The 15,647-nt window shown below is 38.7% G+C and overlaps 2 protein-coding genes across 3 annotated transcripts in view; one reads left to right on the top strand and one right to left on the bottom strand.

The window, feature by feature from the left end:
• GNS (glucosamine (N-acetyl)-6-sulfatase) overlaps positions 1 to 3,931 on the top strand; it is a 21,571-nt gene extending 17,640 nt beyond the window's left edge. The window contains exon 14 of the mRNA XM_076332257.1: positions 435 to 3,931. Coding sequence (XP_076188372.1) covers positions 435 to 510 — 76 coding nt within the window. The 3' untranslated portion in view covers positions 511 to 3,931. The remainder of the gene's footprint in view (positions 1 to 434) is intronic.
• Positions 3,634 to 15,647, bottom strand: LOC143157441 (adipocyte plasma membrane-associated protein-like). 2 transcript variants are annotated; one of them, XM_076332266.1, is made up of 10 exons: positions 15,637 to 15,647; positions 14,643 to 14,823; positions 14,398 to 14,487; positions 13,722 to 13,843; positions 10,307 to 10,405; positions 8,719 to 8,868; positions 8,175 to 8,287; positions 6,786 to 6,946; positions 5,842 to 6,037; positions 3,634 to 5,010 (listed from the first exon to the last, which is right to left on the bottom strand). In XM_076332266.1, exons 2-10 carry the CDS (start codon positions 14,657 to 14,659, stop codon positions 4,813 to 4,815), a joined length of 1,146 nt encoding a protein of 381 aa, XP_076188381.1. In that variant the 5' UTR covers positions 14,660 to 14,823; positions 15,637 to 15,647; the 3' UTR covers positions 3,634 to 4,812. The 2 variants fall into 2 exon arrangements, with proteins under 2 accessions (XP_076188381.1, XP_076188388.1); XM_076332273.1 differs by lacking the exon at positions 15,637 to 15,647 and adding an exon at positions 15,311 to 15,367.

Here is a 15,647-nt window from a genome sequence, read left to right as displayed (position 1 = left end):
GCTGTATGTATTAGTCAGCTGTTGTGAGTAAATAGCACTTCTTACCTCAAAATCCAGTCAGCAATCGTTTGGACCGAAGCTTTTTTAAGCACTACTTAAAATGTCCTTACAGTTGAGCTATGTAAGTTTGTAATTTGAGGCAGCAAAGCTTTCTGTCAGAATGCGACTCCTGAACGCTTAATGTTACACCTGCCAATATGCTGTTGGGTTGTTGTAGCTAGTATTTATTTCTTTGGAGACTGTCAGCTCCTTAGTTGCGCATCGTTATAATTCATCTGCCGTAATATGTAGAGAGAGTGTCCCTACTGCATACTGTCAAGAAAGCAACTATACATGTAGCCCTGTACCAGAGCTATTCTAGAAATAAGCTATTTCTAGAAGCGTTGTCACTGTGGGCTAACCGTAGCTCACACAGACTCTGTTCCTTTCTGTAGGTACAGGTTTGACCCACGGCTCATGTTCAGCAATCACGGTGTTCGGGCTCGGAGGTTTTCTGCACAGTCCTTATAAGGCATTGAAGAGCCTCTTGCAATCAGCTCCCACTGACCAGTTTCTCCAGTGACTGCAGCAGGTCTGTTTCTGTAACTCTCGCTGATCGCAGCTGGAAGACTTCCAATGGGCTATTCAAACCCCGTTGGGAAGAAAAACCCTTGTCTTTAGCTGGTTGCCTTGTGCAATATGTATATTTTACAGCTGAACTGTAGCTCTAAATCGTTAGACACAGTTAATCTGTCTTGCTCAGATAGTTGATTACCACCTTTGTCTTTCAAGTACCTTTTCATATCACGGGCATAGAGGTGAACCTATGCCTATGAATCTGAACAGTTTATTTTGTTCAAAAAATCAATAAATGCATATTTGAGTCGGGTCGGATAGGCAGGCGCTATTGCACAGTAATGCTCACCCGTATTCAGTGTCATAGACTTTCTTAAAAGCTATGTTTAATTACAGAGCTCAAAGCTGTTAATGACAATAGCAAACTAGCCCAAAATAGCGTAGGAAGGCATTAGTCAAAACTGTAGGATCTGACTAGCAAGTGTCTTGTGCAGAAGGAAAATCTGTATGCTAAATACTCTCTTTCAATGAGACCACTTCAAATGAGACCAATGAATTTTGTCGGATGGCTTTGGTAGCTTGCAAACAAGAATGTAATTTCAACCTCCTTCTAGTTTGAAATGCTGGAATGGGTTACTGTGTACTACTGAAAAAACCCTTAGGGTTTAATATAGGTTTCCTAGTGAGTTAAACAAAAGTGTTGAGACTAACAAATATTCAAATAAGTGTGCCTGTGTTTTGAGCTAACTCTTAAGTCTGTTTTAATTCATGAACAGAAGTAATACTAAAAAAAAATCCACAAAAAACCACCAACCCAGGGCACCACAGTAGAGTTGATCTGTCTCTAACCTCCAACTGTCTTGAATTGTCTAACATCTTATGTTGATTAGATTCTTGAAGGTAAATTATTTTGAGAGCAAACTAGCCAAAAATAAATAAATCATTGCTCACTAGAAGTTAGGCTAAGAGGGCTATTTTAGGCAGTTTAAGTGCTTCATAGAGTGTTGCTTTTTGGTTGAGACATAACTACTCAGAATCTGCAGTAAGTGGCCTTCACACCAAAGGACTGGCGTCAGATGTCTGACTGCAGTACGTTATCACTTGGTTTCCCTTTGGAAGGGTGATGTTGTCTTTTCAACCTTCTATGATTCGGCTTATCTGAAATGCAGCCATCATTTGCACCCAAACCTGAGTATCTTTCTAAATCTTGAAAAACACCCAAACTGGTGTTAGCGTGTAACTTCTGTATAGATTCATTGGCAAAACACCCTCCAGAAACACCACATTGTATATCATCTTTTGCAAGACAAGTTCATGTTGCTTGCGGGCAAATCAACTGTGTTATCAGGCAAGATAATCTTTCCCTTGTCAAACAAACTGTGGCACAACTATTTAGTTTTTAGTTAGTTATTTCAGATCTTCTACCCAAACAGAGAGCACGATGATTTCAACTTCTGTCACACAAAACCTTCTACTAAATAATCATTAAGTAGGCATCAAAGTATGACTCTTTCAAAACTGTGAAGGTGCATACCCCGGTGCACAGATCCACAAACCAGATACAAGCAATGCTACAATAAGTTGAACTTTCTTTGCTCTTAATTCTGAAGCACAGAAGTTGTCCTTCCTGTAGCTTAGAGTTGCAAACTTCTGTGATGGTCTACAGGTTAGATTTGTAGAGCTTTTGTCTCAAATCTAACTCGTTGTTGCAAATCTCTAGAGTGACCAAATATTTGGAGGCAAAAAATTGCTTGAAAGGTAACTTTTCAGCTGGAGCATCTGTATAAATGCAGAGGTTTTTGGATACTCAGACTACTTAATGTGCTTTCAAATACTCGGGACTTTTTTTTCCTCCACTACAACTGTAGCTTTATCCTGTTCTTTGTTTCTCAAGCCTTAGTATTGCCCATCAATATCCTTCAGACTCTGTTTTGTCTTTGAAAACAAAACCAAAGTTGTTTTCATGCTCTCAAGTGTTTTCTTGCACACTGAGCTAAACCTGAAGTTCATTCATGTAGTGTTTCGCTCAGATAATTCTAGCAACTTAGACTTGTTCTTTGTTTAAACTTTATTTTTGTAGCTGTGTGGAGGCTAGAGTGAAATACATGGATTGCTGCACATTAAACCCTCAACAGTTCTATCAAATCTAGGTCATATGTCAATTTTCTACTTGAGTTAAATTTCAGTGCAAGTAGTGCATGTTGCGATGCTTCCTAATAGAAAAAAAAATGTTATGGGTACAGATGTGTAACTTTAAGAAAAGTTAGTGTTAAAGTGATCTTAAGCCATAACAAGGAAATTGTCTTTTTAATGGTTTACTTTTTGCCTAATAACTATAATATGCAAGTTGACAGAACTGATATAGGTTATTCAGGTGTTTTACCCAAATTAACACTCTTGCTAACTACACACACCTATAAAGCATTTTGTCTGTAACTAGGCTCAATAACTTAACACACTCACTGTCAGAGAACCACACTATACCTGAAATCTGTCATAGGTAGTAAATGTTGTATTTGAAATTGAGAATGAAATTAGTCGGTCCTTACTTAACCAAAAAGAGAATAGCGGTTCAGGAAACTATCATCTGCTTCACTCCCACGTTTTGATAAAGACTTAAGACCTGTTCAGCAAAAGCACGTAGCTGTAGGAAGAACAGGAACCAACAGCTGCCTGCCTTCCATTGCTTTGAGGAGTTTGTTGTCACTTGTCTGGTGTCTGTTTCCATGAAGCAGTTAATTCTGAGTATTTTTACAGCCTTGAATGAACAGTGTTAATTCTTATCCTTGATGATTAAAAGAATACTATGAAGAAACTTTGACTCTTATCCAGATCTAATTCCCAACTAAGTGATTTTAAAACTAAATGGTCTTCCTGGATGTTCCATTTCATATGCTATTTGACCATGGCTGTATCTGTACCTTTTTACTAAAGGCTAAATGAAAAGGCCTTACTGGTAGAGAGTTGGGTTTAGGTAAAACGTGATTGACTTTTTTTTTTTTAAATCTTAATTATCAAAAGCAGAGCTGTGAATTTTAATGATCTGATCTGGTAAAGTAGATACTATACAGGGAGAAATACAGTTAATAACTTTATTACATCGTCCTAAACCAAAAACCATTCAGTATTACCACGTCAGCATAAGCAAATGCAGCTCGTACATGCTTACCCAGCAGAGCCCCATTGGGCAGCTTCATTCTGAGGAATAAAGCTGTGACAGGGACACATAAATGCAAACACACACCCAAAGCAGGTATGATACCTTTTCAATCAAGTTAAATTTAAGACTGATTCTACAAGCTAAATAATACAATATTTTGTCATAATGAAACAGCTGTCATTTCTTGTGATTCAATTAAAATGAATTTTGTTTGTACTACTCTCTCTGTATGTGAGCATACTTAACTTCTGCTGTTTTGAACGTTTGTTTAGAAAGTGCCCTTCCAGAGAACCCTGTTCACTGCTGCACTTTTGGGAAAGAAAAAAAAAAAATAAACTGCCTATCAAACTTCCTATCTTTCTGTTACTGAACTTCAGTTAAACCTTTGCAAAGGATCAAGCCGTGTCACATTTCTAAAGATTGCATTCCTACTTTATAAGCCTGTTCTCTGCTTACTGCCCTGCTGCCTAACAATGGCCACTAGTGAGCTTTTCTGTGGTCACAGGGAACCTTACATACAGCATCTAGCAAGGCAACACGTGACTGCTTTGCACTAGGAAGAAACACTGAGGTGAGAGAACAAATTTAAATGCAAGCAGTACTTGCTCATATTTCCTTGGAAACCGATGTAGTTGAATAGATGGAAAACTTTTAACAAAGGAGCCAATGGAGAAACTGCTGTTCATAATTAAAAGCAGTATGTTCTGCCTCTGGGAAAGAGGAAGAATAAAACCCTACATCAGGCTTTTTCCAAAGTGGGAACTGTGAGCAACAGTAAGATGTGCTACTCACTCACCTCAATCCCTGTTAACTCTATAACAGAATTCCTTGGATGATTCTGTGCAACTGTTTAAAAATATATACATAACTGTTTTCTGAACTATAGAGCAAGGTGATTTGATACCTTTAACCTATTTAAGTTTGAGGCTTTCACAAGCTTCTAAAACAAGTATTTCTGCTTAACCATGTGGTATCAGTTTCATTTCTCCTTCAGTGACATAGCAGTCTTCCATTAAGTAGAGAAAAATATTTAACAGCTGCTTGAAACAACGCTGCTATTTTTCTTTTGCTGCTCCAGCTTATGAAAACTGTAAGGTTTACTGTAGCACCACAAGAAAAGGCAGCTCTGTATTACCTAGGTACACCTTCCCATCATGCTCAAAGACATCACTCACAGCCCAAGTGACACTACCATCAGGATCATGGAAGCTCGCCACAATATCTCCTTTGTCGTTAATTTCTAAGAACAAGCCATGTTTGTGAAGAAAAATGCTGTAGAATGATAAAGGAGTCACCTGGTTTAGAAAAAGAAATACACAGTGTTAACACGTCATTCAAGGGGTGGGGGGGGAACAGGACTTGTATGACTAGAAAGAAATGGCAGTGCTAATATATTGCTTTCCAGACATGGCTCTAGTTGGATTCAGCTGTCACTTAATCTTTTGATAATACCCACTGGACTGTGTCTAAAGCTGGCAGTCCAGTAATCACTCGCTAATCTTAACGTACAGTCAGTGCCTGCTTGCTCAAGAAGGTGTGGATGTTGTTTGAACTTATTCCAGCTGCCAAAAGCCACCCATTTTCTAAAAACAGGAATAAGAGGAACTTGACGGAACACAACTGAATCACCCGCTTCAGTGTTTTTCCTGCGCAAGTCCCAGGGAAAAGGCAGCGTGGTTCCTAGAAAAAGTAGCATGGGTTAATCATAACCAGCTCCCTGACTCTTGCTTGATAAGAATGACTTTGCAGAGTTTGATTCCTACAGCAAAATCCTCATATGTTGTGTAAAGGGTTCTTCACCTGCCTTGACACTATCACGTTGCTATAAACAATGGGCTGAGAGCTTGCAACTGTGGACTACTTTTGTCAGTATTGATTTTTCTACTTTATAAATGGGTTCTCGGTATTACCACATCAGTACAACTGCTGTGTTTTAATATGTAAAAAAGAAACCAATCCTTAAATGTTCCAGAAAAATCAAAGTTAGTATGTGTTGGGATGCTGGCTGGCAAAGATGAAGCAGTTGTCTCTTGCGTTTCCTAATGAAGAATAGTAAGTCCTTTCATACTTAAAAAATTAACATTTTTGTGACACCGATAGTTAATACTACACAGTGTCAAAGTTACCTTTGCAATAAATCTCTTCAGGAATGGATATGGTCCTAAAGCATCCAGAAAAGGAGAAAAGAAACTAGGAAAGCGAGTAGTAGATATTCCAACTCTGTATAAGCCTGTGTTTGATAATCTGATGTTGTCTGGATACCCAGGCAGATTGTCCACAAAAACTTCTTTTTTTCCTGCATTAGCTCCACTCACCCAATAGCTGCAAAAAGAGAATTTTGTATAGAGTTATAGTGGCTGCTGCAAAATACAGCAAGCCTAACAGCATAGAAGATCCATCATTTTTTTGATTCATGCAAGGAATTTTTCAAAATACATAAAAGGATGCTGCAGGAAGTAGTAAATGCAAAGAGGGACTGAACTTGAGTAACAATGATTGATTGGTCAAAAAACTCATCTTCCTACATGTAACATAAACAGTAACCCCCCTGTTCTATTAAAAAAATGGGTTCATACAAAATATGCCTGTTAAATGAAAACTAATATTAAATTTGGCTTTAGAACTTCAATGAAGTAAAAAACTGTTAAAACACTGACCCCCTTTAAAATGGGGTGTTATGCTAATCATCATAATCATGTAGTGACACTTGTCCTCTGAGGTCTGTTGTAACTGTGATAACGGAGTCATCGGGGTAATTGTAATTGAGTCTGAGGGAATTAGGGCCCAATAAATCAGTAAACAGGTATAAAAAAAGCATTTGGCAGCAGAAAGGGCAACTGTTAATCTCTACCTAGAATTAACTAAAACCTGTGACTCTTGCAATAGAAAAAAGTAATTTAGACTAAGTTTCTGATAGCAACCCCGTTAACTGCGCATCTTCAGTTTACATTTTTAGAAAAGGAAAAACAGAAAAATAAGAACATGAAAATCACGTCTACAAATTGATTAAAAACATGTAATAAACTAACATAATATTTTATATTTAAAAGGAGAATCATGTTTAACATACCGTATGATTCTACATATGCTGGTTTCTGCTATTAATATGTAATCTTCATTGGGAGACAGTGCAATCCCATTTGCCATGTACAAGCCACTGAGCACCGTTCTTCCTGTTCGTGTTACAGGGTCATAGGCCAAGAGGCGACCAAGATGGTTTGTTTCGATTACCTTAATCAATACATCTAATGAAAAACTAGGCTATCAAAATACCTGGTTTCAATTAGAACAGAAAATATTCAGAAGTTGTATTAACATAAATTAGATAAAAGCAGACTTTACAGAATGGCAGATGGTATCTTTATAAAAACAATAAGCTCGCACCACTAACGGAGCAAAGGATTTTGTTCGTGTTTTACAGCAGTCGTTTCCCAGGCTGATCACAGCATTCTTGCAGAAACAGAGGAATGTGGAGGTTATAAAGCCCAGAGTTCAAACTATGTTATTCTGCAGTTCCTGCTTTAGCAAAACATTGAGGCCTGTCGGGCTTCTGTGAACAATTACAACTTCTTCAAATCAAACCGGAAAGCGTTCACAAGTGTTTTGCTAAAGCAAGTAAACAGCTGACATTTTACTTCTGATATGAAATAATTTGAATAAGTTTCTTGTGCTAAAAATCTGCAGGGCAGCTTTGAATTTTATAAATATAAGCCCTGTGAAGAGGAAACTGCCTCTGTGTTTGTCATTAGTACTGGCAAACCCTTGTCAAGTCTGAAATACTAAACAGCAAAGATGATGTACTACCAAACAATAATTCTGGTAGGTTTAAGAAACAGCAAGCGACACATAAGAGATTTCAACTATTCTTTTTTTTTTTTTCCTTTAATAACTTGGATCTGGATTCCCTCCCCTTAAATTAAATATATTTCCCTTCATGTGATTTTTCTTCTTGCTTAATTTTAACCACAATTCTGGTAGTAAAGACGAGACGCAATGTGAACTTCGTGTCTGTGACCTCGCTGAATTTCGGCTTTATCTAGAACAAACTGTCTGTTTGTAAAGTTTTACTCAAAGGCTGTGACTACACAGAAAAGATACCTTCAAGTATACCAGCAGTTTGCTACCTTGCGTTTACCGCAGTATAAGAGCATGCCTGTAGACAAATACCGGAGAGAAACTAACACTACAGTCTGGATTTTTACAGCATGTATCACATGACAATTTCTTTGGGTAGTCGTACCGGGAGGGGTTTTGTTTTTTTAGAAGAGCAGCTACAGAACAGCACAGCCCATCCTCTGCCTCAGGGCTTGAACATGCTGCATTCATAGCAGGCTTGGCTAAAACACACAAGCACAAGCAAAAAAGCTTGTCTCTTCTGCAGCCTGGTACACAGTGCTGCCAGCACAAAAATTAACATTTAAGCTGCCTGAACAAATGGCCACAAATTACCTCATCTCACCTCGTATTTGTGATGTCGTCTTTCCCATTTGCTACTTGAATCCGTAAAATAAATCAAATTTTTCTTTGATATTTCTAATCCATTTAGAAATTTGAAAGGAAGTCCATCCAAACCTAGTTAATAAAAATGACTACTAATTAAAATAAGTACAAAACCACCAAGTGTTCAAAATGATTCAGATCCACACAAGCTTAAAGTTTCAGACATTTCAATTCCAAATCTCATAGTTAATGCCATCCTTAAGTTGTCCCAAGCTAAAGTCCAACTCCAAGTTACTTTCATTTGCGGGGAAATATGTTCAGGTTGCAGCCCAGCGTAACACATGCCAAACCCAAAGCCTCTGACAAACATCGTTGCTTTTGTTTTCTTCTATTTTTTAAACAAATCTTAAAAATATAAAGCCAACAGGCTTTCAGTCAGTCCCAGTCCCCATGCTTACTAGTACTGATCTCAACTGGTTTAAGTGCCTTGATCTTCCAGTTTATATATAAGCATGAGGACCAAACCCAAGCTCAATCTACTTCCCCACTAACTGTAGTATCACCTTTTTCACTCGATAGCAGGAGGGTTTTCTCTCCCGTCCTTGGATTGACTTTGTACAGGCCTAAATAAGAATCCACCACAATCAAGTTACCATCCTGATCCATTCGGACTCCATGGGGCCGGCCACATATTGGTTCATAGTCTGGAGTTCCTGAGATACAAATCGGAAGAAGCGTAAGACCAGGAGGTTGACAAAATGAAGATCCCGAAATGCAAAGGCTGAAAAGCGCTAAACTATCATCCTTGAATAAACAAGATCTTTAAAAGCTTCCTTAAACTCTCTCTAAAAGTAACTTGTAACTTGCAAAGGAAGTGACAGTATAATGTCAATCTAGGCATCTCTGTTCCTTGTTACTTAAGAAAAAAATCGCTCCCAACCCACAGAGAAATTCAGCTCTACTCTGTTTTCACAGACAACTTTAAAGACAGCTGAAGAACTGGTAGGATTACTAAATCAGTAAAGTAAAATGGATCAGCTGCTGTTTAATTTATAGCCCCCAAGTAAAAGATGGGAGGAAAAACGGCTTTTAGGAAGGATTTAACCAACTACTTCCCTTCAGCTGAGGGGCCCAAGTTCCACAGGTCACATGAGAATCCTACAAGTAATCCTCAGGTAAAACTACAACAAACAGATCTACCACAAATCTACCAGTATTTTTATAGTGAATAATTTTCCTGAGAGCACTGACATTAGTAAAGCTTGACACCTTACAGTTTTGTGACCTAATGCCCTCGACTCCGAAATACATATTTTCCCCCAGTACTCCAGTAAGCAAGGGACAACATACATTACAGCTCACTAGAGCTGTAACACATCAGTAACACAAGCTGACTGACTGACAGCTGCCAAAAAGTTAATGGCTGAGTTCTGGTCTCATACTGAATGAAACAATCAATTTGATCTCATTTTTGGTTTCTTAACTTCCACATAGTCAATTATTTACGTAAGACTCAAAAAAGTTCAGTAATCTTTGAGAATTCTTTCAAATTCAGTTGAGACCAGCCCACAGCACAGGGACTTTGGGGATCGGGAAAGCACCTACAAAACTCACATTTTTAGGAAACCAGGCTAAAGCCAATCGGGTATTTTAATGGCCTTTCAGGCCTGCTTGATTCATCAAAAAGCAACAGGATAAAAACATGAACATTTCAGTGTTTGTCTTTCTCATTTATAAGTAAGGAAAGAAAATGCAACCTTGCAGTCCAGTTACTGGTGATGGTACCAAGACACACTATTCTAAGTCTCTGATTCCTTTGTAAGATTTGAAATGTTTCTAAAATAAATTTTGACCTTGAGGCAGGAAAATAACTGGATAAATTGTGTCTTTAGACCACCCTCAAAAAGCTTTATATAGAAGGACTTCTGTAAAATGTTGTTCTTTATATAAATGACAATCCGTGGCTAGAGAAGTGTGCCATTATGACTTAATCCTGTCTACATTAGGAAAAACTACATGATAGCAGACTACATGAAAAACTACAAGAATCAGAAAATGTTAACAATAGCTAAAATAGCACTTCAGTTTCTCATTCAGTGACTTTTATGTGAACAAGTTTGTTGTCATTTTCACATCAAAACCGTGGCTCACCACATTCAGGCATATCCTGCCCCATTTGAGTAATGAAATGCAGCTGGTCACCGCTGATCATCCACAGTTTCCCATCCACAGTACCAGTGTAGATATTACCTTAAAATAAGTATATTTGAAGACCATTTTAAAAGGGACCAAGGCAAATAAAACTTACTCTAAAAAAAATGAGATTCCTCATTATTGTGAGCCCTTCCTTCTTGCTCCGAATTTATATATTCTATGCACACACAAAGCAATGAAATGGACAGGAAACCATACAGCTTACTTTAAATATATTTTCATAAAGCAGAAAGAGCCATAATAAATTGGAGATTAGAAAAAATATTAATTGTTCATATGTTTATTTTAAATAAACATAGAAAATTAAAAGCCATCTTAAGACTCCTCTGGGTTAGCAGCAAAGGCAGGCATCAAGGACAGGACTAAAGATTCATAGTGATATCCTCATACTGTCAGTGAGAATCAGTGAAAGCATTAGCAGAGCTCACACGATCTACCTTTTTGTCCTGAGGCTTCTGCCACATTATCAGTTAGCTAAAATGTTCAGTAGACGAAAGGAAAACATTACAATGACTGATCCAAAACATGAAAGTAACCCTTCTCCTAGGACATTAAAATCCTAGGCAAAAAAACCAAGTGTGGTTTTTGGGGTTTTTTTAAGCGGTGATGTTTTCCTTTGGTTTTGAACCACCAGAATAATACCAAAAATGTGTAAGTTTGCATTGAAGGACTTAAGCACTTTTTTTATTGGATACCTGCTTAGCAGTTGCTTTCTCCTGTGCCTTTAAAGCGTTTAGATTAACAAGGCAAAAAGCTCACAGGAAGTCTTCAAATCTTTTGACGTTGTATCGTAACTCCACGAACTTCTGTGTAGAGTATCAAAGGAAAAACACTAGCAGTGGTTAAGCCCCACCTTTGAAAAATAGCATCCTCCTACCTTTTGACTAGTCCAGGCTCTGAAATAGTACAATGCACATGACCAGTCCTATAAAATTCACTTTTAGTGTAAAGTCTGTTAACTGGGAACGTTCCTCTGATTTGTCTTTTATTTACATAGATTGAACTAAAGTAGACATTATTTTCTTTACATTCTTTGCATTTTCACCCTAGCCTTGTTTACATTTAAAAATGTGCACTGCCACTTGGCAACAGGTGTTAAAAGATACTCCATAAAAGTTATGCTACCTTTCTGTGCCAGTATTACTGAAAAACACAGATTCTGACTTGGTCTAATGAGCACTTACACCAGAGCAGAGAAACAGATATAAAAATGTCTAGCATCTGCTCACTCACATCTATGGAAAAATGTTATGAGCAAATAGGACAGATTCTCAAAGTATCAGCTGTCAGATCTAGATTAAAAGAATTGTCTAGGATTACTGGCATACAGAAGGCACCTGTTTATCTGAAGGGAGAACTTCAGAGCCACTGTTCAATACAACAACTTTGCCTGGGAAAAAACAGAGGCTGAATTTTGCTGTCATAAAATATACTGGCATTCTAATGCCTCTCGAGGCATGTTGGAAACAGCTGAAATTTCTGATCACATACCAGATTCTGTATTTAAAGAGAGAAATCTTAGACTTGTAATGCTATTTTCTATCATGCTATGCACTAGGCTATGATGCTATATTTAGATTTATATAGCTAGTGCAAGTGGGTTTTGCACTAGACTTCTCTCATGAGTATTTGTAATAAAGTGAAGGCAAAACAGAACTACTCCAGTTACCCGTAATATCCTGTCTTATTCATATGGAAAACAGCATTTACCTAAATCAGGCAACATCACCACAACACTTACTACAACCTTGGTCATTATTGTATGATTTCAACTGACTGAATCCAGTCTCCTAAAACATCCTTAAATTCAGGGAAGATCCATGGTAGAATTAACACACTCAAGAAAAATAGAACCAAACCAGTATTTTATGCAGCCTCATGAAAGAGGTTAGATTTGGCAACACAGAGCATTTGCAGGATTAGTCCTCAGATTTAAAATATACTCCGCAAAACTCCAGTTGTGAATGCTACCCTTTCTGAAAGTTGTAGAGGAAGAGGTGGAGAACAAAAAGTGCGATAAAAAGACAATTTAAAATAGTGCCTTTGAGGAAAGCAGGAAGGAAACAGCTTTGAGAAGACACTGCTAGGAATGGGTGCCTCAGTGCAAGGTGGTGAGCTAGGTCCCTTCCAGGCCTATGCTGCTACGACTGAAAACGCTTCTAATTTCAGCTTGCACAATGGCAAACAAGACCATTCCAGATTATTACCTCTCACCTCTGTAGCACACAAGACAGTATCTTTCAGACAAACATGTCCTGGGCTATTCAATATTTCCTTGAAAAATACCATAAAACTAGCACCAGCAGTAAGGGAGGGTGTCTGAACTGCCTAGCTCAAACTGCTCTGGACTGGGAGTGGCCTACTTCTCTGTACTGGCTACTGCAGGTATCTATTTTATCCACTTACACATCAAGAGGAAAATAATTCCTCCAAACCAGGTAAGTCCTGAGTCCACAGCACTAAACCTGTGTCCTAAACAGAAGATCACAGTGTCTGTCCTCTATTTGGCTTGAACTTTCATTGCAGTCCCTACTTTGTTCACACTCTGGGTAAGAGCTGTTGGAAAGATGCAAAACATCCTACTTGTTAGCGCTTCAAGCTCTCTGCTTCCCACTATCTGTAAGGTTCCTTCACCTACCGTTTTGCCACCTCACAGCTGCCAGGCAACCGAGATGAATTATGTGGATAGGTTAGAGGAGGTTTTATGTTACAGTGAAAAGTTCTTTTATATTCCAAGCTGCTCTAAAAATATGTTTTTGATAACTATGCAAATTTTAAAACAACTTCATTTGCCTCCCTCTTTGGTTCTATGTTCAATAACAGCTTTTGAAATAAGAGTGTGTTGAACTCAGTGACTGAGCTCAAGCAGCAAATTAACACTGCTTTTGGAGACCTGAAACAGAAAAAAAACAGGGCAAGCTTATCACTAGGTCTATGTCAAAAGCCCAAGCTTAGACTCACATTTGGAACAATTCCCACAAAAAGTTTTAGCTGTTTTTGCATGCTACTTTTGAAGAATATGCCATTTTACACCTTTTTAATTATATTTTAATACAACTTGTGGTTGTGTTTTTTAATATAGCAGTATAACATTTGCTGTGTCCTTGGAAGCAGCAGACAACAAAATGTTCTGGGTTATTTCCAGTGAAATGTTTACAAATGTGAAGATATGGAAGAACATACAGTTATCTTAATATTTTTGGAGCAATCATTGAGCAAACGTTCCTATTTTTCTTTCTTTGGATTTAAAGTTCTTAAGTGTCCTCTTTTAATAACTTGACTAAGCAGATCTATCAGATGTATAACATGTAGCAGATGTATAACTTTACCCATTTGGAAGTTATCTACTTGCCTTCATCATCAACAGTAAAAGACTCGGGACCTTTCAGTTGTCCTGTGAAGATTCTTTGTCCACTCTGAAGCTTTTTATTCACTTGCAATGACCCAACTAAGGCAGGAGGTGGCTTTTCAAAACTGCACCAAATGTGTTATAAATGAGGTGTAAGAAACAAGGCAACATTAGACTATAAAATTATTTGAAGGGAAAGTAATAGGACTTTATTCCAGAGATACTAATAACAAGGTATTCTCTTATTTTAAAGAATTTGTTAAAACTACTACTTCAAACTAAATTAACAATTCTGTGGAGATTGCAGGCCCAGGCTAAAAGGAATACAGACTTTTTAGATTTTTTTTTTTTCCTGAAATCAATACAAACACAAAATTGCCATCATCCTAGAAAGTTTTATTCCCTATCATTAGTCTGAGATCTACTAACAATCCCTCTACATGTATGTATGAATACCACACTGATCAGCATTGTTTTGCTTGAAATTCACTTGTTTAAAAAAGTGTTTCTATTTTTGAGTTTTATATGAGAAACACAATTTCTCCTGCATATGAACTTAAGTAGCATGCTTTATATGCTCCTGCAGGATGAAAAGTATAGGAGAAGTTTGGAATGCACAGGTATTTCCCGACAAACACAAGTATGCTATTGAACTTTAAAATTAAGTAGAGGAACATACGTGAACGGTTCTGGATCAATGGGTGATGGTAAAAAGTAAATGCTAGCAAAAGTCACAAGGACTGCAGCTGGAAACCCCCATGCTGGGAACCTGGGAGGAAAAGAAAACAGTTGTAGACTCATGGACACACAGGAGGAGGGCAGGAGGGGAGTAAGAAGAATCAATTTTTTTTTTTTTTTTCAAAAGTTAAAAAATTTCAGTGCTAAAAACTAAGACTGGAGGACAACAAAGCAGACTGCAACAACCTGATGATCCCTGCCATGGAGAGGAGTGGCCCCGCTGCTCCACGGGCAGTACTGCCGTCCTGCTCTGTCTCCACACCGCACCTGGGCTCCTCCGGTCTCTGGATGGGTGATCCAGCCCCTGAACCAGCCGAAAACCACAAGGTTTCTTTTGCTGGGTTGTATTGCTAGTGATACGTAATTGCTGTAGGCAGAGACACAAGCTTAGTTACTTGCGTGGTAAGCAACTTTGCTGACTCTAGTACCTTTAAGGCCTTTTACCAACCTTACCCCAGCTGATTATTGAAGTATTTGCTACTAACGGGTTTTACCAAGTGCATACATAGCCTTAATGTGGTTGTTGCACATATGAAGCTATGGGGTCTCATGTGAATCAGCCTTCAAGGAACTGGTCAAACCATTATCATCCTCTCTGCTGCAGGGCCGCAATGCCCAGGGAAGAGCAAGAGAGACCAAAGCAAACAGCAAAGTAGCTCTGTGCTACCAATTCAATTAGGGAGGATTAAACTATTTTTAACAAACCCGAAATAATCAACCAGAAAATTAAACATACATGTTTTCGGAGAGAACGACTAAAAAGCCTTTAAAGGCCATGAGATAAAAAGGGGTGAAAGGCATTTCCTGAGGAGGGAGGACCTGGGTATTGCCTCCAGTCCAGGACACTTCCTCACCTCGTTTCTGCAACAATTCTTTTTATAGCAAGAAACCACTCGTCCGTGGGCTTTCCCACCCAACTAAGGCGGGACAGCACCCACTGCAAGCCTGTGGCTCCGCTCCCTCTGTGGCAGAGGTGCCTCTGTGACAGAGGAGAGCCCCGCTGCGGCCCTGCCCGCCGTCTTCGTGAGGTAAAACATGGCGGGCCCGCAACCCTCGGCTCTCTCCGCTTCCCCTACCGCTGCCCGCCCGGGGAAGACCTCTCCTCACGCACCGCCGCCGGCCCTTAAGGGGACGGGAGGACGCCACCGCCCTCCTCCCTCCCACGGAGCCCAGCGCTTACATGGCGTCGCG

Source organism: Aptenodytes patagonicus, chromosome 1, assembly GCF_965638725.1.
Source record: "Aptenodytes patagonicus chromosome 1, bAptPat1.pri.cur, whole genome shotgun sequence".
Lineage (NCBI taxonomy): Eukaryota > Metazoa > Chordata > Aves > Sphenisciformes > Spheniscidae > Aptenodytes > Aptenodytes patagonicus.
The sequence above is the reverse complement of the archived record's forward strand: the minus strand, read 5'-3'. Positions and strand labels throughout refer to the sequence as shown.

Bases quoted from the DNA above. Each gene is read 5' to 3' on its own strand.
- LOC143157441 (XM_076332266.1), bottom strand. The intron at 13,844-14,397 runs GTATGTTCCTCT...CATTTGGTGCAG, and splicing joins ATTGATCCAGAACCGTTCAC to TTTTGAAAAGCCACCTCCTG. The intron at 8,288-8,718 runs GTGATACTACAG...TTTATTAACTAG, and splicing joins CCTGCTATCGAGTGAAAAAG to GTTTGGATGGACTTCCTTTC.